Source organism: Centroberyx gerrardi, chromosome 14, assembly GCF_048128805.1.
Source record: "Centroberyx gerrardi isolate f3 chromosome 14, fCenGer3.hap1.cur.20231027, whole genome shotgun sequence".
Lineage (NCBI taxonomy): Eukaryota > Metazoa > Chordata > Actinopteri > Beryciformes > Berycidae > Centroberyx > Centroberyx gerrardi.
In genome coordinates this window covers 6,989,975-7,017,460 of record NC_136010.1, presented here as the reverse complement: position 1 = coordinate 7,017,460, position 27,486 = coordinate 6,989,975, and the positions used below count along the sequence as shown (strand labels likewise).

The 27,486-nt window shown below is 41.6% G+C and overlaps 1 protein-coding gene across 1 annotated transcript in view; it reads right to left on the bottom strand.

Moving 5' to 3' along the window:
* The window catches only part of LOC139930445 (piezo-type mechanosensitive ion channel component 2), a 47,656-nt gene that overhangs the window by 13,739 nt on the left and 6,431 nt on the right, over window positions 1-27,486 (bottom strand). Inside the window, exons 6-40 of the mRNA XM_078288238.1 lie at window positions 27,188-27,401; window positions 26,447-26,660; window positions 25,438-25,606; window positions 24,630-24,728; window positions 24,236-24,281; window positions 23,876-24,004; window positions 23,287-23,441; window positions 22,189-22,455; window positions 20,754-20,862; window positions 20,325-20,446; window positions 19,601-19,660; window positions 17,224-17,372; window positions 16,367-16,531; window positions 16,023-16,064; window positions 15,526-15,558; window positions 15,012-15,127; window positions 13,294-13,469; window positions 12,536-12,712; window positions 12,041-12,205; window positions 11,250-11,450; window positions 10,950-11,154; window positions 10,756-10,857; window positions 10,059-10,224; window positions 7,289-7,532; window positions 6,225-6,321; window positions 5,917-6,076; window positions 5,573-5,662; window positions 5,305-5,377; window positions 4,709-4,790; window positions 3,999-4,111; window positions 3,285-3,405; window positions 3,057-3,128; window positions 2,305-2,471; window positions 1,451-1,641; window positions 605-747 (exon numbers count right to left, since the gene is read on the bottom strand). Of these exons, the coding sequence (XP_078144364.1) occupies window positions 605-747; window positions 1,451-1,641; window positions 2,305-2,471; window positions 3,057-3,128; window positions 3,285-3,405; window positions 3,999-4,111; window positions 4,709-4,790; window positions 5,305-5,377; window positions 5,573-5,662; window positions 5,917-6,076; window positions 6,225-6,321; window positions 7,289-7,532; window positions 10,059-10,224; window positions 10,756-10,857; window positions 10,950-11,154; window positions 11,250-11,450; window positions 12,041-12,205; window positions 12,536-12,712; window positions 13,294-13,469; window positions 15,012-15,127; window positions 15,526-15,558; window positions 16,023-16,064; window positions 16,367-16,531; window positions 17,224-17,372; window positions 19,601-19,660; window positions 20,325-20,446; window positions 20,754-20,862; window positions 22,189-22,455; window positions 23,287-23,441; window positions 23,876-24,004; window positions 24,236-24,281; window positions 24,630-24,728; window positions 25,438-25,606; window positions 26,447-26,660; window positions 27,188-27,401 (4,834 nt within the window). The remainder of the gene's footprint in view (window positions 1-604; window positions 748-1,450; window positions 1,642-2,304; window positions 2,472-3,056; window positions 3,129-3,284; window positions 3,406-3,998; window positions 4,112-4,708; window positions 4,791-5,304; window positions 5,378-5,572; window positions 5,663-5,916; window positions 6,077-6,224; window positions 6,322-7,288; window positions 7,533-10,058; window positions 10,225-10,755; window positions 10,858-10,949; window positions 11,155-11,249; window positions 11,451-12,040; window positions 12,206-12,535; window positions 12,713-13,293; window positions 13,470-15,011; window positions 15,128-15,525; window positions 15,559-16,022; window positions 16,065-16,366; window positions 16,532-17,223; window positions 17,373-19,600; window positions 19,661-20,324; window positions 20,447-20,753; window positions 20,863-22,188; window positions 22,456-23,286; window positions 23,442-23,875; window positions 24,005-24,235; window positions 24,282-24,629; window positions 24,729-25,437; window positions 25,607-26,446; window positions 26,661-27,187; window positions 27,402-27,486) is intronic.

Here is a 27,486-nt window from a genome sequence, read left to right as displayed (position 1 = left end):
ATCAGGAAATATTGCAAAAATAGCGTCTATAAAAACAGATAAGAAAAGCAAGAAAGTGCAGAAGCAAAAATAACGCAGGAAAATACATTAGGGTCCAGATTCACTAAGATTTTGTATGAGTGCAATTTGTGCATTTTTTGCGCTTCATTTGCTTGAGCTAAGAATGCAGAGTTGTCGTATTATTCACTAAGAAATTAATGCAAATCAAGTTGTGGCACAAACAAGTCTTCTTAAAGAGCACTGCACAAGTAAATTACCTTCATCATCACCAATTGCAAGTGCAAATTGCATGCTTCAGCTTTAGGACTAATCCACCAATTCTGGCACCCTTGCATCCTAAAGTGCTCTTTACAAATGAAGGGTTTTCTGACTGATTTGAGTTTGGAAAGTATGTAAAGTATGGAAAACCCTTTCATTTGTTTGCCTGACTTGCTGGCAACAATGTCCGCATCTTGCAGCAGTGGTAGCAGCCATTCTTAAAGGCCAAACTCTTTTTAAAGGATCTTATATGTGCTACAAGAATTTGGAATAAATTGGTCCTAAGTGTTTTTTTTTTACTGTGTGCAACCAGAGCTTCCCCAGCACCTGGGTGAAGGTTCATCGCCGTCGAAGGAGGTGAGGTCGACGTTGGCGGTCTTCAGCAGCCGCCGCCTCAGCAGGTCGGCAGCCGGCGGCGCAGCAGGAGACTCGTCCAGCTCCTCCTGGGTGGGCTGCCGCGAGCCCAGCATCGTCTCATCCGTCATACAGCTGGGAGAGAAGACAGGAAGCAGGAAGCAGAGGAGTGGATCACATGAAAAAGCAGATGAGTAGACAGAAACAAAGAGATGGGTAGACTGTATTGTATTAGTGTTATTTCTATGTATAATAAGTTGGCAGTTGTAACTTCAGAGAGGCCACTGAAGCCCAACCGTTCTGCTAACACACACACACACACACACACACACACACACACATGCACACACAACCCCTCACAAATGCTCACACTCACTCACACACAGTCATGTAGTAGTACATAAAAAAGTGGATAAGTGGTACATAAAATAAAGCCAGATGGTCCAGTTTCTGATGCTTATGGAGATATAAAATGTATACTCTGTAATGGATGTGATTTAAAATGTAGCTAAGTACAATACTTCAGTAAAAACGTACTTAAGTAAAAGTAAAATTACTGCCTCAAAAAAGCACAAGTATACAAAAAACGACTCAATTACAGTAACGTGAGTAAATGTAATCAGTTACTTTCACCCTTGCATACATGCACATAAGATAAAGACAAACATACAGCAGTAAGAGAAAAAGAGATCCATGTTGTGTTACAGGGTAAGAAAAAGAGAGATAAGAAAAGCAAGAAAAAGAATGAAAACGACAGAGAAGGAAATCTGCGATATGATATTTGCTCGATATATCATACAGTCCGACGTTCTGTGTGATTTCTACAGCACATCCGTACCTGGAGACGCTGCTGCCCCAGGAGACCTTGGAGGCCTGGCTCTTCAGCCTGGTGTAGGCGTGATGCGACGAGGGCCCAGCGGGGGGCGAGGAGGGCGGGGGCAGGGCGTCGTCCAGCGACGACAAGGTGTTCTGACGGGACAGCCAGCTCTCGTAAAACTGCTTCACGCTCTCCTGGCTCACCTCTCTGCCCTGTGGAGGGGGGGGGGGGGGGGGTGAGAGGGTAAGACAACCAAAGAGAAACTCTCCTCCTGACACCAGAAAGTCCCCAGCTGACCCCTGCTCTCTAATATACTCCAAAATATATGTGGCGTGTATATACTGTACTATATATTGACTGATATTGTTTTTTGAAGGCTGATACTGATGCATGAAACTGAATGTTTTTGTATTGAAGCTAACATTTTTAACCAAGTAGTCCCTCCCCCTGATTTTAGTCTTTTCAGAATATGTTATGTGTTATTTTGAAAAATCTGACATTTTTGACATATACACAGTAGTTTGAAAATAATAATACAGCATTTTTTTTAAACAAATCCCTCTGTAAATGAGCAAGTATGTAGTTAGTCATTAGAATTAAAGAGAAAAACACACTCTGACTTTATCCACTGAGAAAGAAAAGTGTTGATACTGACTGATATGCAACTTTGCACATTTGCTATATTGCATTAGTTCTTGTATTAGCTGAGTGGAAAATGTTAACAACAAAATAAATAACAGTCATGATCCAAAAAGTATTCAACATATAAAATGTAACTCTGATACTATAGGATGAAAGGATTTTTTCCCTATCCAACTGTGGTGCAAAAACAGGTATTTGTTGTTTTTTTGTTAATTGTTGAAGTGTCCTCCCACCTTCTTCTGCTGCTGGCTGAGCAGCGCTCTCTCGAAGCGCAGCACCTTGGAAATGTCCAGGTTGTCCTTACAGAACGAGTTCAGACCCTCCGTCACATCGTCCATGAGAGACTGGATGAACACAAAGCCGAACTTCAGGGTGCTGATGAGGCGCTGCAGTATGTTTTCTGTCAGGGAAGGAAAAGTGTATTAATGAGTAAAGAGTTGGCATGTTAGTACGGTACAGGTCTTATAATAAATCACTTTGAGGGCTGTGGCTTGTTTGTATTGCAGCAGACAAAAGAACAAGAAGGTCGCTCCATAACAAAAGATTCATATCTCACAGAGGTTTAGTTTTTTTCTGACCACATGTTTTTTTTTTATTATTTTATATTTCTTACATCATATGAAAGATGAACATTATTTTCCCCATCCCCCGCCATGCGACCATAGAAGTCTTTTACATACATTCATATTTCAAAGCCGATATCACAGGAGAACAGATAAAATAAAGTGAATAAATCAATCAATAAATCAAATAACCAAGATTTACCAACCATGTCAGTTTCGTCTATACATATATATATATAAAAAAAAGAAATATAGATACCATAATGTCGAAAAATAAATGCAAATTACATACATATTGAATTTAACATAAATATATACAGACGTGTACTTACTACTAAAAGTAAGAGCCAGTGACTATTCTGTGTGGTTTGTTAACCTCTACGTAATGCAGTGACTTTTTTCTATTTTTTTTGTTTGTTTACCTTTCTCCTCCTCTCTCTTTTCCTCCACACAGCTTTCCAAATCGTCCTCACTAGAATCCGCTCTCTCGATGCCTGGAAAAAGGAATATTTTACTGTTAAAGCATTTGTTTTTTGGACATGCAGCATCATTTTGGCCTGTTGGGTGAGACATATATGGTGTACGATGCTGTGAATAAACTACAAGGGGATAAAACGGCGTTAGATCAATAATCCACGTCCCGTTCTCACCCTGCTGTTCCTGCAGCTCTCTCTTCGCCCTCTTCTTCTCTTCTTTCTTGATCTTCTTCTTCTCCTTCTTGAGGTCCCTCAGCGCCGACTTGGAGCTGGTGATCCAGGCTTCGTAGGCCAACTGTAACATCGAAGGCAGTTAACACAACTTGACTGATGTTACATTACAGAGACATCAGATGTACATTTGAATTTAAGGATCACATGGTTTAGAAAATTGTGTCACCCTTGGGCTTATTAAAAATCCTTTCAAAACCTTTTGTGTAATTGAAAAATAATATGCAAACATCAGTTTAGTAGTAAGTCTTTGTCTTATTCCTTGAGATTTTGAAAAGAATAAAATCAAAATGAAGATAAAATATTACTGTGATTCATTCTAGCTCTCATCATCCACTATATTATTATTTTTACAAATATTTGTTTATTTCTGCTTTATTTGAGAGAACACAGCGAAGAAAAGAAAAAAGAAAGAAAAAAGAGACAAAAGGAAAAAGCATTACAAATGTATCAAGCCTTCTTTCCTACAATATAAAAAGCAGTTCTGTATGTTTTGTAAAACTCACAATTCACAATATGGAATATCTAATGGTCACATGTTTGTTTTTTTAGTTATTTATTTATTTTTTTTAACCTGTCTAATATTGATCAGAAGGGCATTCTATATGTCTTTCTTGCTTGATATGTCTTTATTGTTTCTGATGTTTTGGCTCTCACCTGAAAAGCAGATTTCTTCTTTGGTGGTGCCTCCTCCTCTTTCTTTTCCTGAACTTCCTCCTCTTCCTCCTCGCTGTCACTCTCAAACAGGTGGTAGCCACAGTTGTTTTCCACTGCATAAAACACAGCAGAGTCAAGATTAGATCACTCCACATCTGCTACTGTGCTGCCCATGAGCAAGGCACCAGATCCACACTGAACCACTGAAGACTGTGGTTCTGTTGGGCAGTTTGCAGGTGCGAATGTGTGTAACTTTGTGAATGTGAAGCCGGGTGTTGCTGAAATAGTAAAATAATTTTAACCTTACCTAGAAAAATAAAGCTTAAACAAGATTGCTGATTAATACCTATAAGGCACTATTTTATTAGCAACTTCTCTTTCACAAGCAGGAATAATTTTAGGATAATAACAGGAAAAAAACAGGAAATAAACAAGCATTTTTGTGTCTTTACTTTATTTATGTAGCACCTTTTAAAACCAAGGTTACAAAGTGCTTCACAATAAAAACTAGAATTAAAAACAGAATACCAGACACAAATTGAAGACAACATAACGGCAAACATAGCACCTCCAAGAGCCAAATGAAAGCAAGGGAATAAAAATAAGTCTTTTTTAAGTTTTTTTTAAAATGATCAGTGAGTCAGATAATCTTCAGAGAGCATCGAGCAGAGATTTAGATGGATTTGTTCAAGTTTTGCGTCACCACTCACCTCCAGGCTGAGAGACCCAAGGTTTCCACCATTTTCCAGCATCTTTCTTTGCCTTCTCATCATCATCTGGAAAACACAACCCCTCATTCATTCATTCATTCATTCATTCCTCCATCAATCAATTAATTCAGCTGATATATATCCTGTCATTCAGTGAGAATAAAGATTGGTGAATTCCATAACGTCAAGCACTTACACAAATATAAATCACAATGAAAAGTGCATCCGAAAATTGCATTTATTTAATTTATCCATTACTTATTTGAATACCATTTCAAGCTTATTATTGTTATGGATATGGGACAATTTTGGGGGGATGAAACCTGGCGGAATCCCCCTTGTCATCAAAACTTATTAAATGCATCCACTTTATTAACAACAGATTTTAGACTAAAGAAAGATCTCTGTTGTTAAATTGTCACAAGATTACTGATTACAGAAATGGTTACAGGTAACAGAAACGAAATAAAACACTTAAACGAACAGAATTTTGTTGTGGAAAGTGCTTTGTAAAATTGTTACTGCCTAACTTATAAACTTATAAACAGCAGAAGCAGTGCTAAAGGAATAGATTTAGTTCCTTTACCCTGCGGCACCTGATCAGCTGGAGCCTCGACTTTGTCTCCTGATGCAGGTTGACTTTTCTGTTTGGATTTGATCTTCTCCATCCTATAGGAAGAGGGCAGAGAATATAAAGAGGAAGGAAAGGGGCAGGAAAGATGGGAGAGAGGATTTGGTTGCCATCATTATACACTGGGTCCATTCATTCAAGTATTTATCCACAGGAAGGAAGAAAGATATGAATGAGCTATTTAACTGAAAGTCTGAAAGAGTGAAACTACAGTCCAGTGTTGTGTGTCTTACTGTTTCTTCAGCGTCTCCACAGATTTCTGCTCCATCTCCAGTCTGGCTGCAACCTGCTTCTTCACCTTGGCTTCAAACAGCTCGGCGCCCCTTAGAAAGGTAGGAATAATTATTACTATTATAACAAAGTGGAGGTCTGCTTCCTAACCCACCACACTACCAAAGAAAACAGACGGAAAGACACAAAGTAAAGCTGCAGCAGAGAAGAAGAGAAGTTCAAATTTTTCAAACAGTTACCTCTCGCTGCCATATGGATCCCCCTAACGTGTGAAGTTTCCTAGTGCAGCTTCAGTGTGTGTTAGGAAGCTAAGTGGCAGCTTGTTCAGTATCTGTGAGCGACGAACCTGGAGGCCAGGATCTTAGAGGCCTTGAGGTCCGAAACCACGTAGAGGAAGTAGTAGCTGAGGAAGACTCTCCTCTGCGCCAGGAGGACGGTGAAACAGATGGCGTCCCACACGATGCCGGCCTCGCCCTCCGGCAGCTCGCACTCATCGTCAGGATCCGCTAGAGGGGTGAAAACCGACAGGAGACACACACACACATCCGCACACACACACACACACACACACACACACACAAACATATGGAAACACATGTAAGCTCTGAGATGTAAGATGTCAGGTATCGTTGTCGTATTGTTGCGGACACTTACGGACATCGTAGCCTTTGATGGTGCAGAACATGCTGAAGGCCTGGATGAGCCAGCAGCCGTTCTTCAACAGGCTGTCCAGATAGGCACAGGAACCAAGCTGACCGAACACAGGGGAGAAAATTTGAAAAAAATAAAAGGAGAGAGTGGAGAAGAATAAAAGCACCAACAAGTAAGACCGTAAGATTCTAGGCGCCAAACTGACAACACTCAGAGAAACACGTGAAAAAGAAGAATGACAAAGACCAGCAGTCAGTTAGTGAAGCTGCAACATTGGAACTGATAGAAGTAAAGACAGGATTAATGGATAAAACAATATAGTAGTACCAGTAGGTAAGTGTGTAACTAGTAAGTGAGATAAAGTAAGGAGGTACTTCAATCTTGAAATAGACTTACACCAAAACCTTCAGATTGCCTTCAAGAGCCAAACAACCATGATGATAGAAGCTGTATTATTGTGAAAATGTAATTTAAACTATAAATTGTCACATTTCAATCCCCCATGATCCTCTTCATATGCAAATGAGTTTTGATGATGTCACGCTCGGAAACAGACATAGAAAGCTGCGATCTAGTGACTTATTGAACACAGAATATATAGCAAAATCTTTTTATGATGGTAAGACAACACTATTTTCAATAATACTCCGGCATTTTATAATAAAGCACAATGTTCTATAAGCAGTGCTTCTCTGTATCTCTGTAACATGATATAAACTATGTTTGATAACAATTTCTAACATTTACCAGCAAGCCAGGCAGCCTAATGTTACTTTATTCTCCGTAGAAGACGTGAAGGCAGCTGATCAACTAGGAAGCCAGAAAGCTGAGATCCCGGTCAGATAAATTAATTTGGTTCATATGTACAGTATATGGAAAGAATTAAAAAAGAATTAAAATGTGAAAGGAAGATAAATCAGATTTGCATCCAAACTCTTTGCAAACTAAATTTAAAAGTTTAGTTTGAAACAAAGCAATAACATTTTATATTTTCATATGTTATCGTCACAAATGCACGATGGGACTGTGCTGAATCTGTATTTGTTCTTCAGTGTGTCGTAACTCACAGACAGCAGGTTCTTCATGGCGATAACGAAGCAGGTGTATCCGATGAGCCAGTCCCACAGTCTGAGTATGTATCTGACCGGCTGCATCAGCACGCTGCCTCCAAACAGCATGAAGTAGAAACAGGCCACCAGGTAGCCCAGGCAGAAGATGTTGATCCGCGTGGTGCCGGTGATGAAGATGAGGCAGAGCACCAGCCAGAAGAAATAACTGAACACAAACACCTTCACCATGTCTAGGTAGGACCTGAGGACGAGAGAGAGAGAGAGAGAGAGAGAGAGAGAGACAGACAGAGACAGAGAGAGAGAGAGAGAGAGACAGAGACAGACAGAGAGAGAGAGAGAGAGAGAGAGACAGAGACAGAGAAAGAGAGAGAGAGACAGAGACAGAGACAGAGAAAGAGAGAGAGAGAGAGAGAGACACAGAGACAGAGACAGAGACAGACAGAGAGAGAGAGAGAGAGAGAGAGAGAGACAGAGACAGACAGAGAGAGAGAAAGAGAGAGAGAGAGAGAGAGAGAGACTGTCAAATTAGCAACAGAATAAAACTAACATGGTGTTTTTAAAAGCCACTAAATTGTCTTAAGATAGGCATGTCTACCTGCATTTGTACTAGGATTCTTACAAAAATGGACATGGGTATCGTTATCGTATCAGCTGGTATGGGTGGGAAAATATTGGATAATAATAATAATAGTAATCATTTTGTATAGCACTTTTCTAAAAACAATGTTTACAAAGTGCTTTACGTACAGTAAAACACAAAGAGACAGTGATGTAAAAGTACCACAATTAAATAAAATAGAGTTGGATAAAAAGTATGGACAAAAGCAAGAAAAACAACAAATGGAAATGAGTTGCATTAAATAGTTAATGCAAGTCGTCTCCTGGGCAAACAAAACAAATGAAAATAAAACAGAAATCAAAGGTAATACAAGAGATGCACAGATACAACTAGACCCCTCAGCCTCAATAAAACATATCAGTGCATCCCTACTTGTGATACATCAAAAAACTGACAATATCCCATGTATTTCAATAACACCTATGTGTTGACGGGTGATATGGATTGACAGAGTGGAGTGTGTGAAAATGTCGCAACCCAGTCCGTCAAAAAAGTTTAAACTAGTTGAACTTTTGACTTTAGCGCAGGCAAACGTCATCTGCTAACAGAATTTGTACAGACTGCTTCAAAAGGTTTAGAGACTCGTGTATTTTAATATTTTAATGCAGATGCCAAATGTCCCATGTGAGACACAGAGATTTTGGAAGATTTGATTTTGAGTTTTATTTTGGTAAAATGTATTCTGTCGACAAAGAGATGGCAAATCCGACGACGGGTCACCAGAGAGAAAATGAGAAAAAGTCGATAAACGAAAGCGCCTGTCTATCCTGGAAACGGGAGATGTCCCTGAGTGCTTGTTCAGCGATTTCGGCTTACCAGAACAGCTTTCATAAGTTTGACAACACACATAAATTGATGATCTAACTCAACTCCTTAATGCCCTTAATATGACCACACTGGCATGATGGGTTCCTGATGCTCCTCCTGCCTTCTCGCTTACAGAGCAGGACGTTGTTTAAAGAGATAAACTAAGTGCCGGATTATGGGGTTCAGACCGGTTCCTGTCCTTATCCAAGCTACTTAAATTTAGACCTTGAGAGTGAGCCATGATTCACGGAAGTAAAAAACTCATCGACTGACATTGGACCAACGCTCTACGGGACCAGCATACCTGCTTGATCCAAAAAACATCCAGATCCCAGTATTGGTTCTGTAGTTACTCAGCATCCGCTTTGCTGTTAAAGGAACTTGATGGTTTTGTTTTCAGTGTTAAGATCAGTAAATCTAAAGACCTGATCCTTGTCCCTGCTGTTAACTCAACAAAACAACATAACGGATACTCTACTACAACAGAAGTTGTTGACCATAGTCCAAGTCCAAGACCAGGTACAGTCAAGTTCGAGTCAAGACCAGGTCCAAAGGGGCTCGAGACCAAGTCAAGACTGAGACCAGAGCAAATTGAGTCCTATCAACTGAGATGTAGATCTACCTGCAAATCTGCTCTGTACTAAACCCTTCAACATCAAACTAATCAATTCCTTGCCAAGAAATTTTGTTTGATTTAAGGGAGTGCCATATGTTTCTACTTTGTGGAGAAATCTCATGTCCTTGCATTGGTTGAGGGTCTACGTCATGATTTTGATGGTTTAGGTCAGACACTAAGGCCTTCTGTTATAACAGATAAAAAAAACAGGCAACACCTTCTGAACTGGCCTACAGGAATGATGTTTTCCTTTGTCTTTATTTTCAGGAATTGTCTACTCTCAATAAAAGATAGTAAAAGATGCTTTTGTGAAGAAGAAAAAGAAGAAAGAGTACGCCCACTGACCTGCAGTAAAAGAAGTTGTCTACAGGTTTGAACTGATAAAGTCAGGCACCATGAGTCTGACTGCTTTCAACTATGAACAGAGAGTCTCTCTGACCCACACTGAAGAAAGTTATCCTTGGGATGAACTGTTTGATAGTGCAAGGGTCCAAACTACTCCAACTTTGTCCCCTGTCTCCTGTCTTCACCTCGACTCTTAATTAAAACGGAACAAAAATATATTTTATGAATAGAGCTTCCTCTGACCAGCAGTGAAGGAAGTTGGCTACTGGAACAACGGCCCAGTCTCTGACTACTTCCTGCCTTGGCTGTACTGCCCTTTTCTGGAAAGTATCTTAGATAGAAACTGGTATAAAAACTTGCGGAGAGGTTGTACTTCTGACCTGCAATGTAGAAAGTTGTCTACAGGTATGAACTGGTTGATGGAGCAGGGATCCAGACTGCGGCTGATCTCTACGTTTTCTCCAGCCAGCAGTCGCACCGCCGCCCGGTTCTCCTCCTCGAACACCTGCCACTGCAGAGACGAGCACAGCAGCAGGAGGTGGTCGTCTGCAAACAGGAGGAGAGGCGGAGTCAAGATGGCTGACCTGACAGGTGGGATTACACAGGAGGATTATGTTTGTTGAAGGTTAGGCGCGCATTTACAGCAGTGTTAATGTGGAAGGTAGATACCATAGAATAATTACTTATTTGTTTTTACTCATGCCAAAGATTACTTGAATTTAAGGACTTAGTTAGGATAAGAGATTGAAGAAGATTGATTGATTGATTGATTGATTGATTGATTGATTGATTGATTGATTGATTGATTGATTGATTGATTGATTGATTGACTGATTGATTGAGAAAAGAGGCAAATGAAAGGAAATGAAAGGAGAGGAGAGAGAGAAGAGAAGAGAAGAGAAGAGAAGAGAAGAGAAGAGAAGAGAAGAAGGAAAGGAAAGTAAAGGAAAGGAGAGGAAAGCAGAGGAAAGGACAGAAGAGAAGAGAAGAGAAGAGAAGAGAAGAGAAGAGAAGAGAAGAGAAGAGAAGAGAAGAAACGAAAGGAAAGGAAAGGAAAAGAGACTGAAATGAACTCACAGAATATGAATGAAGGATTGGGGCTCATGGCAAAGTCAGGCAGGTAAAACCACTTGATGACGTTGGAGGTCAAAGGTTGAATAGCACTCCTCCAGGGGTAGTCTGAGAAGAGAATAGAATAGAAAGGGACTTTATATGCAGCACATTTGTTAACATGAACATATATCAGATTATTACTTTAACAGTTTCCATACCAACGCAGAGAGCAGGCGGGATGCCGATGCAGAGCAGGTACTGCAGCACCATGAGCCCGGCGGTGAAGCAGCAGTATTTAGGCCACACCTCCCCGATAGCCTTCCTGCGTCGCCGCGACAGGACAGCCAATAAGGCGCAGGAATGGAGCAGGGCGTAGAAATCCATCCTCTGACCAATCACGTTGACCGCCACGATGAAACTGATCTGAGAGGAGAGAGATGTTACGAAGTCAGTGTTGAAGTCCAGCTACATGTGAACCGACACACACACACACACACACACACACACACTTAAAGTACCTCCAGTCCAAATTTGTAGAAGAAGAAGTTGATGAAGTACTTGGCGCAGGGCAGGACGCCGTGGTCCAGGTGCTGCCTGGTGATGCCCTGGAAGATGATGCTGAACGGCGGCGGCTTCAGGTCGTTATGGAGACGGTAGTACAGCTGGTGGCGATGGACAGTCGCCTCGAACGCCAGCAGTCCCAACACCATCAGATGGTTCTACAACACAGAAAACACTCTCTAGAACAGTGTTTATCTGGGCCACGACACAGAGGAGGATTGTGGGAAGAAATACAATGTTCTGGGGAAACTGGATAGATGTATTGGATGTGTTTTGTTGTGAGAATCTTCCTATGTCTTTCCAGTGTAAGGTAGGGTTAATAAAATAATGCTGGTTGGTCAAATAGCAAAGAATTCATTTGTTTCATTTCATTTAACCTGCAATAAGTAGAGTTTACCGCATCAGGATACCAATTTACCAATTCGGATAGTGTCTGGTAAGCTGTCAATCACAGAAATGTATTGACTTGTATATTGACTTTCAAATAAACTTTTCCATAATTTTTCTTCATACCAAATTCATATCTCATTTTGGAATTCTTTGTTTGCAAATATTGTTTTATCCACATGTACCGGCGAGTAGGTCTGAAGCCTAAACCAGGGTGAATATAGTTTAATAAGCTTACACACTAGAGTGCAAAAACAGTTTTGGGTTAATATGGTTGTGGTTTGGACATACTTTAATGTCAAGATCTAGTTTGAATGAGTTGTTTCTAGGCAGCCAGCTTTAGTGAAGTGCGTCACCGTACCCTGAGACAGGGGAGGATCCGGCCCTCACACTTAAGCAGCGCTCCACACCAGTAGACCGGGTCGACAGGCTCTATGTAGAGAATCGACCGCTTCAGCAGCTCCACCATGTTTCCCTCCAACTCCCCTCCCACATCCAGGCCCGAGCTGTTGGACGATGCCAGGCCCTGAGAGACAAAACACATACAAGTTTAAGTATCAGGGGTGGGGACTTGAGTCACATGAAGCGATGCATGAAGAGAAGACTTGAGACTTGACTTGACTTGATATACATTGTGTTGAAAAGTAAGTGTTTCCCAAAGGAAACACATGGATGTGTTGAAAATGACACATCCTTTAAAAGAGCGTAGAATCACTTAATCTGCAACCAAGTATTTACACACACACACACACACAAACAGATGTACATGCTTAAAGTAGAGCTACACTTGGATAAGACTGCAACACACACACACATACACACAGACACACACACACACACAGGTCTGTATACTCACAGCAGTGCAGTTGGAGGAGTAATTGAGCGGTTTGATGACTTTGAGCTGGTAAAACATCTTACACACCACCATGACGCAGGCCCAGACAGCGGAGACGCTCGATGCCAAAGGTCGTAACCGTGGGAACGGGAGGGCAAATGCCCACAGAACCAGGAAGAGGAAGTTCATCAGAGAAACCTGTCGACACAGAGATCACAACTTCAATTTCTGATTAGATTTTTGTTGATCTAAAGGGCCTTTAACATGGCTGGAATGACATCCATGACACTGAGTGCATAAAATATCATTAACACTGGTTCTTTCCACTGAATAAACTGACCATGTGAATAAAGTTTTTTTTTAGTTTTTTCTTACCACATATCTGAGATTACATGTAGTTTTATGTATTGTCAATACTGAATAAAATGTTAAAGGTTCCTTTCAGGTGGTATTTGATGCAGAACATGTAATCGTAATACATACATTATGATTGAATGTATTCGATTTGTTTAACTGTTATTTGATTTATAATGTTTTATTCATAATGTTTAGCGAGTCGAGACAAACTCTCTTAGAAGTGGAATTTAATGGCCATTCTGTTTTCTGTCATTCCAATTCAAATCCAGTTCTGCTTCCTTAGAGCTGGGTGACATTCCAATTCTAATTCCAACTCCAGGAATTGAATTGGAACTTACCATGCATTCTCAATTCAATTCCATGAATGGCTCCAACACTGACGCCACACACACAAGCTGAAATCAAAACTCCCCCTCTCCCACCTCTTGCAGTGACACCCAGATGATGCCGGACGAAACTATCTTGAGGCTGTGCAGCTCCAGCAGCCTCCAGCCCATCTCCTGGACCCGGTGCAGGCCGGTCAGAGCGTGGACCAGCAGCAGGCTGGCCCGGTCCACAATCACACCCCACTGGTCCTGACGGCTGGTGGGGGCGTTATCTGGGAGGGAAGGGGAAGGGGGGAGGAGGGGGAGGGAGAGAGAGATGAAGGTTGGTGTGGTGGTAGAGAGCGGGGGAGTAATGGGGTTAAAAGGGAGAGAGGAAGGAAGAGAAAAAGGGTGGGAGGAAGAGTGGTAGAGAGGAAGGGAGAGGTGATGAGGGAGGAAGAGAAGAAGGGAGGTGAGAGAAGGATGAAGGGAGTGATGTAGGTGAAGGCAGAAAGGAAAAAGGGAGAGAGGAAGAGGAAGGAAGGGAGGGAGGGAGGACGGGAGAGGCGGATGAAGGGAGTGAGGTGGCAGGGAGGGGGGGAAGTAATGGGGTTAAAAGGGAGTGAGAGAGGACGAGAAAGTGGGTGGGAGGAAGAGTGGTAGGGAGGAAGGGAGAGGTGATGAGGGAGGAAGAGAAGAAGGGAGGGAGAGAAGAATGAAGGGAGTGATGGAGGCGAAGGCAGAGAGGAAAATGGGGGGAAGAGGGAGGAAGGAAGGGAGAGAGGGAGGGAGGGAGGAAGGGAGAGGCGGATGAAGGGAGTGATGGAGGTGAAGGCAGAGAGGAAAACGGGGGGAAGAGGGAGGAAGGAAGGGAGAGAGGGAGGGAGGGAGGAAGGGAGAGGCGGATGAAGGGAGTGATGGAGGTGAAGGCAGGGAGGGAGGAAGAGGAAGGGAAGGAGGGAGGGAGGACGGGAGAGGCGGATGAAGGAAGTGATGGAAGTGAAGGCAGGGAGGAAAACGGGGGAAGAGGGAGGAAGGAAAGGAGAGAGGGAGGGAGGAAGGGAGAGGTGGATGAAGGGAGTGATGAGATGAAGGCAGGGAGGGAGGAAGAGGAAGGGAAGGAGGGAGGGAGGACGGGAGAGGCGGATGAAGGAAGTGAGGTGGCAGGGAGGGTGGAAGTAATGGGGTTAAAAGGGAGTGAGAGAGGACGAGAAAGTGGGTGGGAGGAAGAGTGGTAGGGAGGAAGGGAGAGGTGATGAGGGAGGAAGAGAAGAAGGGAGGGAGAGAAGAATGGAGTGATGGAGGTGAAGGCAGAGAGGAAAACGTGGGGAAGAGGGAGGAAGGAAGGGAGAGAGGGAGGGAGGGAGGAAGGGAGAGGCGGATGAAGGGAGTGATGGAGGTGAAGGCAGGGAGGGAGGAAGAGGAAGAGAGGGAGGGACAGAAGAAGAGAGAGGCAGATGAAGAGAGTGATGGAGGTAAAGGCAGAGAGGAAAACGGGGGAAGAGGGAGGAAGGAAGGGAGGGAGGGAGGAAGGGAGAGGCGGATGAAGGGAGTGATGGAGGTGAAGGCAGGGAGGGAGGAAGAAGAAGGAAGGGAGGGAGAAAGAAACAGAGCGTGAAAGGAAATGAAAGAGGAAGCAAGGGAAGGAGAGATGAGAGAAGGAGGAAAAGAGGGGGATCAAGAGATGCAGGGACAGCGAGAGAAGTTGTTTGACTTATTCAGCCTGAATTGAGTAAATTTAATTTCACCGTCTGCTCTGTAAACCTTACTATTATCATGTTGGGACCCACCAAAAACTGACCCGTGACCCTTTTTGGGTCCCGACCCATAGTTACCTTCTCCTGTTGTCGTCTCCTCCTCCTGCTCCTCGGGCTCCTTGTGTGGGGAGGTTGGCAGTCCAGCGCTGTCCAGAGTCTCCTGGCTTTTCCCATCCAGCTGCTCCTTCACTAACCTGGAGCACAACAGGACACACTTTACATCAAGGGACACTTTTTACCGGAGCGACCACACAGGGATTTGAACTTGTGATCTTCCGGTTACAGGTCTCTAACCAGTGTGTCGCCCTGCTGCACTCAAAGGAAACAAACATAATATCCTTTGCTAGGACGCAAGAAGGGGATCTTCTATTAAGACTTTAGTGTATAAAACCAGTTAGGTGTCTTCATCAGGAGTGCATACAACAGGAAAGACACATATGTCACATCCATGTTTAGTTTTATTGTGCCATGTTTTATCCTTTCATCAGAGATTTTACTTTTTTGCCAAATATATGTATTATGTTCCAAATAGGTGTATAAACTAGCTAATATGTAGGTGCCAATTTGTAACTGAACAAGAGTCAAGCTTTACCTTTTCTGGAACTTTTCAAGGTTTTCTTTAATGCTGGGGATTAAATTAAAGAGAGATGTGTGAATGTTACAGTGCAAATTACTTACTTACATTCTTAGTGAGAAGCTGATATTTCTGTTAGTCTGATGGACAGAAGGGATGTGTGGGTGATATGTTTAAATTTAACAGGGGGGATGGTAAACAAGTAAACTATTATTTCCCCAAACATTGTCTCTCATCATCATCTCCCTTCAAATCAACTCAATGACAGATTATTTTCTAAGTACACAACCCAAGTGGGGTTTATTGTTACCCATTGGCAACACATTTGCACCCTATGAGGCCATCCCTTCCCGTTTCAAGCATTGATTATGTCAATGCGGACGTTTAGGGAAACACTTATGTAGGAGTAAAGCACCTCTATGAGATACAGTTAATTGCGATAGGACTATACGCAGAGCTGTGTGTGAAGCGTGAGTGAAGCAAGCCATTTATGGAGACATAAATGCAGCTCTTACGTCTCAGATATCACATTCACCGAACTCCTGAGCTCTTCCTCTCTGGATGGAGAGATGGGAAATGGACAAATGAAACAGAGATGTATGTTGTAGCATACAACCATAATTTATACATACATAACTATGCGCTTGTTTTAACATCCAAGAGATTATAAATTAGCACTTCTATAGACAAAGAGCTTTCAAAGTAAAAGTTTTTACAATATATTACTCAATCCCAAGCTCATCTTTGTAGTAAATGTAGTTAATGGTACTGGTTGATATGAAGCACATTATCTAAGGTGTGTTAAGTGGTCACACACACACATACACACACACACACGCACACAGTCATGCCGACTCACCTGGATCCCTGTCTGACAGGCACGTTGTCCAGGTCGGTGAGAGACAGGAAGTCTGAGTTGAAGTAGTGCAGCTGGAGGATGCAGGCCAATAGGAACGCAGCAGGAAGTAGAATACGTGCGAACAGCTCCACTGTATCGTACCGCTCCAAACCCAGGTCACGAAGACTGGAGAGAGGAGAGACAGACAATAGAATAGCTTAGTGAGTAATTTCCAAAGACAAAAAGTGAGAAATGTAAATAATGCCTGCTGTATAGTTTTTACAAATTTACACAAAATTCACCTGAAGGGCTGCAAGAGCCATTCTAAAAGAAAATATTTAAGTTTTGAGATATTTAATGATTTTGTATATTTGAAATAATGAAAATAGTGTTCATTGAAATAATAGCAACACTGAATAGTTAATTTGTGCTACAGTCATATTTGTTGATTATTATAGATCATTAAATTTTGCTATACTTTATGTATGTGATACATTCCATTTAGTTAAAATGCTGCCCTACATTTGCCTTTGACATCACTGTTATTAGCCTCAGCTGAAGTGAGAAAGTCCACACAGATTGCCAATTGATGAATCTTGTTGGTCTCTAACTTTGTGTGTTTTTAGTAAATGTTCTAAATAGAGTTACTGGTCTCTCGATATTTATTCTCGTCAGACTCATTGTTTTTTACATGGACTTCAACTCAGTAGCTGCACATTTTGAAACACTGAAGGACTTCTGCTAAGGTCATCACACACAATTCTTTGACTGGCTTTTCCAAAACAAACAACAACAATATCTACATTACAAAAATCCCAAATCTAGGCCCATATGTGCATGCACACACATACAGATGTTATACACACTCTGACACTCACCCTTCCTCCGACATGCCCATGATCTGTCTGAGCAGTCCAGACACAACTCTGAACTGGTACATGTAGATGGCGATCAGCACCACCATGGAGTAGCCGACCACCACCGCCCAGAAGGTCTTCAGCACCCGGCGCCACACGTCGTAACGGGTCTGAGCGGCGGGAGCAGAGACAAAGATATTAACCAAACTACTGGGAAAGATACGGTGGATTTTTCCCCTTGCACTATAGAGCTTGACATTATTGTTTTTTTTCACAAGCTGGGAATTCAAGCTTATTCTACTGTTGCACTCATTGTAAGTTGTTCTGGATAAGATAAATGACTAAAATCTAAAAGTAAATGTAAAATGAAAAGAGGGTAAAAGACTTGAAGGAGATTAGTGCCAATTGAGACTGTATTTGAACTCCAGAAATTGAAATTAAATTTTATTACTATTTAATTTAAGGTTCTTTTTTTACAGTCTATGCTTTTAACTATAATTTCCAATTCAGTTTTCTCAATTCAGACTGAGCTTTCTAGGGACTTAGGAGAAGCACATTTTTTGTCCTAGTTATAAGCTAAATTTAATAATCACATTTAATATTTGACTATTTATTTAAAAAAAATAAAAAAATTAATTCTTCAGTTCAATATGAGCATGACAAATTCAAATTTATGCGATTCAAATACAATCTCTTGTGGCACTAATCTCTTTCCATACTTTATATCTGGTGTCTGTTTCACTCAGTAAGAACAGAAACTGTATATATCACAGAATCCATCCTGTATACACACTGAATGCTCTGTATCCAACAAATGGATCACGAAATTACAACTTTACCACAATTCCAAAAGTACTGCCTGCGTTCCTTTCATCATACACCTCAGTGTGTAAAACGCCACAGTGTTGCTGATGTTGTCCGAGCAGACAAGCGCTGTTGTCTTACACATCTCATCTCCGAAGCCATTAGGCCTCTCTGTAAGTGGCTAGGTGTTCTAAAAGGTCAGCAGAAACACAAGACGGGGATGGAAACCAGGAAAACAGCAGCAAAAACGGTTGTGTCTCTGTTTATGAGTCATAATCAATACTCTTAACTGTAAGACGGTATTGATGAGCGGGTAGGCGGGGTGTTTGGATGGGTGTATGTGTGTGAGCGTGTCTAGTATCTGTCAATGTGTGTGTGTGTCTATCTGTTTGTGTGTTTCCTGCATGTGTGTGTGTGTTGTCAGGGTTCATGTAAGAGCAGGACCTATTGTGAACCTCCTTAGTCAGCTGATAATTTACTGCTGATAATTTAAGTGTCGACACATCGCGGCGTGAGTTGAAACTGAAACAATACCGGCTTTGTGTTGTGTTGTTACGCAACGACATCTCAACTGTAAGAGCAGATTTCCTCCGCACTTGCTGACCCCAGCAATCTCAATATCATATTTCACTTTTCAAAAAAATCATCATCAATCATCTACTTTTATCTACTCTCCGACTCCACTGTGTACAAAGTGAGAAAACCCTGTGCATAAAGGTCGATTTTCACAAACGCACAAACGTTTGTGTGTTTGAGATATGAGAGGGATGAGAAATAAAACTAGGATTCTGCTTAACCTACAACCAGGAAACAGGCTCTCTATAACATTTAAAACTTAGAGAAATTAATCCACTTTCATCAAAGGGGATAATTGAACAATCATCCCCTACTGATACTGATTACACACAGGATCTGATGTAACTCTTATTTATGCTATTATCTCAGGTAAAACTTAAAACTTAAAAGCTAAAGGAAAGAGTTGTGTGCAAGTAGATGTTATAAGGCTTTATGCCACCTACATAGCCATATACTGTATGTTTGAGATTAGTTTAGTTGCATATTGATAAAATATAATGATAGAAACACATAAAATACAATGATAAAAACGTCAAAAGGGAAAGAAATGTATAATTTGTGCAGGTGAGATCAAAAACCAACGGTCTAATAAACAAATACCAAAAATACAAAGCAGGGTATGAGAGATAGAGATACCTGATATAGTCCCATAGAGATAGATTAGGTTCTTGTGTTATATGCTACAAGTTACAACCACACCAGAAAAGAAGGCTACTACTACTAACCCACCTCAACCTTTCTCTTTTACTGTGTATCTACAGAGATAGCCAGTCTGATATAATGCACTTGTTCAAAATACTTGCAACTATCTGGTAGAAATCCTCACTGTAGAGGAAGAGGGAAATAAAAGATGAAGACGATCCTGTTGGTTACCACATTGCTGGAGAAGCTGAATAACTCCTGAATAACTCCCTACATCAGTCTATTTCAGTTCAACTAACACACAGACTAAATCTACTTACTGCTAACTGGTAAATAGGTATGTTTTTTTTATTGATGATATTTGAAAGACACTAACCTGGTACAGGACGACGCAGAAGAGGAAGAGGACAATGTAAAGGATCTTGTAGACCATCACCTGGGCAAATGAACATTAGACAAGGTTAGTTAATTAACACTTTAATCCAACATAATGGGGAATTACTTGCCATGCCTTATTGATTGGACATGCAGGACATCTGCCATGGATTGAAAAAGACCACAAGGACCCTGAAAGCCCTGGGTTTGCATTCACATAAATTTGTAATGTAATTGTAAATTTGCTGTCTCATACAAACTACCTCTAATAGTTGTATAGTGAGCATTTCTTTTATTGCTTGCCTAACCTATATGATGGAGTAAGAACTTGACTGGGTGGGTGTTAGACAAGGCAGATGAACATCGTATGCGTGAAATGGTTTTGATGTTGTTTTGAGTTGTTTTGATTGCTGGCAGTGTGGATTAGAGGATAGATTATATGAAATTTGTTTGATCCCTGTGGGGAAAATGGGTCATCGCAGCTGCAGGGAAAAGGATACAGATAAGAATAAAACATATAGTAAGTAGTGAAGATAAAAAAAAACAAGTAATTGAACCCTCATTACTGCTGCAGGATTTCCCAGAAAATTCCTCTCCATGATGAGGCAGCAGTGTTGCAGCAGTGCAGCAAACAAATATCAAGAATGGGATTTTTCCAATGTCTACTTTTGTATCTGCCCTTGTACAAATAAACCTCACCTCATGCTGTTTACAATATACTATACCTTTCCAGAGAAGCTGACCACAAAGAACATGGAGCAGCAGAAGAGGATCCAGTATTTCACCAGCGTCCCTTTCACCGCCGAGCCCAGCATGGCCACCAGAGGCGACGGCTCATCTTCCTCCGCTGAGAGGGAGGAAACAGATGGAGAGGAGGAAGACGAGGAGAAGCCGACAAAACAGAAAGAGAGAAGAAGAGGAAGGAGAAGAAGAAGAAGAAGAGGAGAATAAGGAGAGTAGGAAGAGAAGAGGAAGTAGAAGGTTTAACTTCATAGAATATCCTAATTATTTGAAGAGGGCAACATGGAATATATTTCAGTCAAACTGGTGTAAATCAGTCCAACTCTTACACTACTCCAAAGCTATTTTCTTAATTAGTAACCTTAATCTTTATGGAAACAATGGAGAAATAAAATGAAAAGAGAGTACATTACCTGTTATAACTTTGACTTCATCTAGTGATTCCTCCTTCAAGCTCTGCTCCTCCTGTCTCTCCTTCAGCTGCTGACGGAACATCAGCCAGAAGCTGAAGCTGTAGAGAACCTGCAGACAAGAATCAGAGTAGGGGTTTCTGGCACAACTTCACCTACTTCCAAGGTGCATTGAGAAGGGAAAAAGGTCTAAAAAGGTCAAAACTCCAGTAACACTTGTAGTATATAGAACAACTTTATTGTTAGACCAACGCGTTTCAGCTTGTGGCCTTCATGGATGACCCTGATGAAGACCACAAGCCGAAACGCGTTGGTCTAACAATAAAGTTGTTCTATATACTACAAGTGTTGCTGGAGTTTTGACCCTTTTGAGAACCTGCAGACACGCAGCAGGTCAAACTGTAAAGACATTACACTTACTGTACATACACAGTCTTACAGTTTGCTATAGTAAACATAAAACAGTTAGTTCAATTTGATAGTCGCGGAAAAGCTATAAGACAGTTGCTCTGTTTCTGTGAACTATACCATGTGGACACAAGGTGCTGGGAAGTAGCAGATTTTTTAGTTTTAATCATACAAACTTTTCTCGCAGGCCACTCTGGAAGCAGAAATAATCTCATTGGTTGAGTTAAATCTCAATGGGCGGAGCCAAAGAACCACAGCTTTTCTGGCTAAGTAACATTAGACTGAAGCCCAGTGAAAAAGGCAAAAGGCAAAGCTAATATTATGAAGATTAGTGCTCTTGTTACTAACTGAAAAAATGCAATCCAGCCATACTAAGTTATCTAGGTTAGCTAGTTAGCTAGATGCTGACCTTCCAAGATTAAGATTTAATGGTCAAGATTCATTCATGTCATAAATTAATGACAAAAGAAGTCATTGTCATTTATATTTTTATTTATATTTTGACCAGAGTTCCTTGCCATTCAAGTTTGGGTTCTTTGGCTCCGCCCACTGAGGTTTAACTCAACCAATGAGATTATTTTTGCCTCCAGAGCAGCTCTACCTGAGAAAAGTTTGTACAACTAAAAGTCCAAACTGTGTATGTCTGTCTTTCTCTTTGCCTCCTTGCCTCTCTCTTTCTCTCCCCCTCCCTCTCACTTTCCCTTTCCCAAACTTAAGCATCCATATGGATACTGTGGAGGAAAGTATGGATTTTCCATACTTGAGTGTCATCTCTCTTTTTCTTTCTCTCCCTCTCCATCCCTCTCTAACTCCTTACTTCCCTCCCTCGTTCTTTCACCTCCCTCTTTCTCTCTCCTACATTTGCCCTCCTTCCCCTTACCACCAAGATAGACACAGGGTTGCTAGCATGCCATTTATTGAACAGGACAATTTCTCTCCATGTCTCTCTCTCTCTCCCTCCCCTCACCCCTATTCCTCTTTATCTCCCTCCCTCCCTCTTCCTCTTTCTCTCCTTCCTTCCCTCCCTCACCTTAGCTCCCAGATGGACGCAGGGTGCTGGGTGGTAGCTGTTGAGGTCAAAGTCCACTATCACAGCAGAGGGCAGACCGGGGTACAGCTCAGACCGACTCAGACGCAGCCCGCTCAGGAAGCCCAGCACCACCAGAACGGTGCCGTAGATGGCCAGGAAAGGAGCGGACATCATGGCGTACCGGCGGCGGTCTCGCATCATCCAGATGATGCAGGACCAAACCAGCAGGGCAAAGGTCAGCCAGCTGTTGTAGGTGATGCTCCATATCTGAGGGAGAAAGTATACCACACTGATGTGTTGTCATGTCACGACTATAATCAGATTATGTGATCCTAACTATCATCGCAGTGACATTATGGTATTATTGATAAAGTTTCTGTAGGTGTCGCTCTTTTCTTTGTCTGTTCAGACATGGCGGCTATCGCTGCTCATGCTAACTACCCAGTTCTTCTTCTGTTTATTCCAAACAAACTGCTGTTGTTGCTACAGGAAATGTGATTTTGACTGGGAATTGACCATTTCACCACTCATAAATCTGTTCAGTTTTGTGATTAGATACTGTTGACTTGTTAGCTAGTTAACCATGTATCTGGTCAACTAACCAACACTGTCTTGTTATCTGATTTCCACACTAGCTAACATATCTAGACGCTTGTTTTTAGTAGTGGCTAGTAGTTATGTTAACAATTACATGGGTTGTTTTGCTAAATTAGCCTCCTGGCTAGTTAGCTATCTAACAGTTTGTTGAGGTTAACTGAGCTGACTCTTCTCAAGCTACAACTCAGAGTGTTTTGGAGTAGAGACTAGGGCTAAAGACAAGACAGTTTACTGTGTCACAGTAACATACATTTTGAAACAAATCTACCTTATCAGACTATTCACTTTTACTTATAACCTTACCGAATTGACCTACACCCACCCCACAACAGTCTCTCAACAGTATCTCCCTTTTTCTCGTCCAGTTGTTATATTTATCCATTATTTACACACAGCCAATTCTCCAGTGAATCTCCATGATGGTGCCAGCCACGGTTGGTAGATTTGTCACACAACTGCAAAGCCTCTACACATCAGTATATCTCAGTATATGTGGTTTACCATCATGATGATGAGGGCACTGACATAGCTGTGCTTCTGCACCAGCTGTCCAAACACGACCAGACCGCTTGGGCCTGATGGAGGAGGCAGGCTCTCTGTCTCAGTCTTCAGGGCTTCCTCACTCTTCTCCCCCATTTCTACATCACCTTCTGTCTCTAGCAGAAAAGAGAGAAAATAGGAGGGATGAAAGGAAAGAGTTTAGTAAATAAACCAAACCTTTGTGTGTAGTTTCTCTGATACACATCATTCCCCTCTTCTCCCTCTTCTCCTGTCTTTCTCACTTCCTATCTGTATTTGGGAGAAGAAACACAGAAAGACTATTATGGACAAACCAAATACAGCCTGACAATCCCTGATGATGGAGTTGCACTAAAACTGTGAAAGACTATGAGAAGATAACTCATAACTGAAAGCAACTATTTGCCAAATTTACAGATTACAAATTCAAGGATTTAAAGTTTTACTGTATTTGTTTCTGTAATTTTAAGACAAATAAACTGAAGCTACACAAAATCCATCAAAAATGATTATTACAAAAAGATGGTGTAGTTGCGGTCATGTGTATGGACGGACATTCAAGAGTGATTACCACGTGATGGTGAGTCTTTGCCTTCATATTGTGGCGGAGGGTAACAGTTTGTGTACCCCGCCCCTCCCAGCAGAGATCCCAGCTCGTTTCTATGGACATCCTGCCAGGAACTGCCCATCAATAAGATTCCTGGCTGGGGAAAGAGAACGCATCATGAGTTTAGATCAGGGATGAGCAATGTTCATGATAGTGGTGACAAAAAAAAATTAAAATTGTAACTGTGAAGGAGCCACAAGGATTTCTTAAATGAGTGCACACTACTCTAAAACTATATATTAAGTGTCTCAACTTAGGACATTCTCATTCACAAAAAAGTAAGATAAACTTGGAAAACAGTTCATATGAATGGAATAACATGACTTACCTCCTCCGGTAGATACGTGTCATCATCTGTGCTGGACAGAAGCTGCAAAGAGAAAAACAGAGAAAATCTTATAAACACACATAAATGTTAAAGCTGTGCAAAGTAAAGATCAGGTTACTGCATGTCGTTTCTTTGAAATATTGTCAGTGTTCAGCTGGCAACTTATTAGCACCGATGCCTTGATTGGACACAGCATTAAAACTATGATAGCCATATTACATTTTATCCAGAGCGACTTACAACAAGTGCAACAGTAGAATAACCTTCAATTCCTGGATCACCAACATTATAAGCAACCAACAGTAAGTAAGGTCAGAGCCATAACGCCCAAACAATATTCCTGTGACCCTAAAACATCATGTATAGAGAAAATGTCCATGCTCTGGTTACCTCATGTTTGTCTCCCGACACGTAGAGGATCCTGGAGAAGCTGGGAGGAGCCTCTGGAGTTTCTACTGGACTCTCACACTCCTCAACGTCAACAATATCCTAACAAACACAACACCCAGGAAATTACTAACATGTAAATTAATATCATTTGAATATTGTCTGAGGTTTATGGGCACGCATGTCCATGCATTCACAAAAAGTTATACTATTTAAAGTGGTAGGGGTAGTGGTGATAGTACTAGTATTAGTACTAATTTGTAATAGTCATAATAGTCGTAGTAGTATCCCTTATAAAAAAGTCACATGTGCTTTTGGACATATGCTGGTTTTCATACGTGAACATGTCGATTTTTCCTATTTCCCTTGTGAAAATGACACTTTCACCTGTGAATTATCTCTGTATTTGAAATTAAGTGGAAAAAATGTGGAAAAAACACTTCACCTATGAATTTAAATTTTGACATTTGAATTAAAAACTGTCACATGTAATGACAGAATACAACTTGAAAAAAAATGTTCAGATGTGATATATCTCCCCAAGATGTGTCCAAAAAGCACACGTGCTTTGAATTCACATGTGACTTTTTCTGTAAGGGATAGTAGAAGTAGAAGTAGTAATAATAGTCGTAGTAGTAGTGGTAATAATAGTAGCAATAGTAGTAGTGGCAGTAGTCGTGGTAGTAGTAGTAGCAGTAGTGGTAATCATAGTAGTGATAGTAGTAGTAGTAGCAGTAGTAGTAGTAATTGTAGTAGTACCCCACCCCCCCCACCCCCCTCTACACACACACACACACACACACACACACACCTCCTCTTCTGTGACGTGGACCCATTTGTGCAGCAGGGCCACCAGTGTGTAGTACAGCAGCAGCAGAACCAGAGGGTTGATGAAGTCCGGCCAGCTGACATGTGAGTGCAGACCGAGGCTGTACGGGTCCGAACTGTTGGTTCTGATAACACCTGTCATACCAAACAACCTGGGACAGAGAGAGGGAAGACAGAGAGGGAGCGATAGAGAGAGGGAGGGTGGGAGAGAGAGGGAGAGTGAAAGGAGAAAAGAAAAAGGGAGAGCACAGTTAACTCTAGTGTGTACTTGTACTGCAACTTTCACAGTGTGGAATCACTGTGAAAGTGTGGAGCTAAACCATAGGAAGGAGGAAAAATTGACCAGATTATCAGTTTATCCTTTGTACACCTTTTTCCCTGCCAAACCTCAGTTCCTTGGCCTACGAAGCATAGATGCAAACATTTTGAAAAAGCCAAAGCAGTGTTAATTTATCTTTTCCTATATGAGCACACCTCAAACACTTCAAATATTTAAAATGTTTTTTTCGTAGGCCTGATTCAGCCGGCTCTGAGTTAGGGTTCAACTGATATGGGTTTTTAAAGCCAATATTGATATTTCTATATTGAAGCTACCAATAGCGAATATCTTGTGCCAATATTCAATATCTTTTAAGTTGACAATTTTTATGTCCAAAAAAAGAAACTACATGTATTCAGTGTTTCCACAGAAACAAAAATTGCAAAATTTCATTGCAAGTTTTACAGATTTTAAGTGTCTGATATCCAATATTTAGATTTTTAAGATATTTTTTTGCCATTTTTGCCTTCATTAGTGCGTAATGGAGAGAGAAAGATGGGGAGAACATGAGACGAAAGGTCCCGGGCCGGACTCAAACCCAGGATGTCGTGGTCACATGGCACGTGCCTCAGCCCACTGAGCCAACAGGACGCCCCTGACATCCTGTATTTTAATTAAAGCCCCACATCAGGCCAATATATCGGTGTAACCCTACTCTGAATAGCTGCCGTACCTGGCGTAGACGTCCTGCGGCGGCACTATCTGCTGGGACAGGGGCAGCTGGTAGAGGTACAGAGCCAGCAGGTGTCCTGAGCTGAAGATGGCCATCATCACACACAGGGTGCTGAAGAGGAGCATGCTGATGGAGCGGCCGAACACCCACCACCACACCAGACCCAGAAACACCCCGAAATACACACCCGAGGTCAGGGAGGGCAGCGTGATACCTGCACATACACACACACACACACACACAAACACATGGAAAGCACACACACAAACATGACAAGGCGAGACGGAAATGTAATTGAAAGTTAATTGAGTTGTGAACAGGGATTTTTGTGAATGAGGGTTACATCACACACACTTACATGCAAAATGTAAGGAGAGGGGGAATGAAGAGAAATATTAGAAAACTTCAAAGAAATTAGCACTTAGACTAGATATTAGACATTGAAAAACTAAAACTTTAACTGAAACTAAATGAAAACTAAACTAAAACTCAACATTTATGAAAATAAAAAGTAAACTAAAACTAGCAAACGCCATTTGAAAACTAAGTGAAACTGAAGTGAAATGTAAATCAAATTTCAAAATAAAACAAAAATAAAAGCTGAGGGAAATTGTAAAACTATAATAACTCTGATCTTTATACACAGTCACACACACACACATACACATGCACACACACACGCACACACATACACAACCACACACACACACACACACACACACACCGGCTGCTACACTCTACCTGCCAGCCCCAGCAGTACGGTCACCACCACTTTCCCTGCTGTGTTCATGATGGCCGACAGCAGCAGCCTCAGTCCGGCCGCAAACACAATCAGCTTCTGGACAAACTGCGGCGGACCGGACTGAACCGCCACCGTGCTCTCTGAGCTGTCATAGGACGAGCCCCCCGTGATGTCACTTCCTCCCTCGGACTCCGTGTCGGAGGTTTCCACTTCCTGCCAAGAGCCGTTAACGTAATCTTGTTAATATTACCGTTAAGTTCTTATAACATTCAATCAGCTGGTGAGCGTGCGTGCGGTT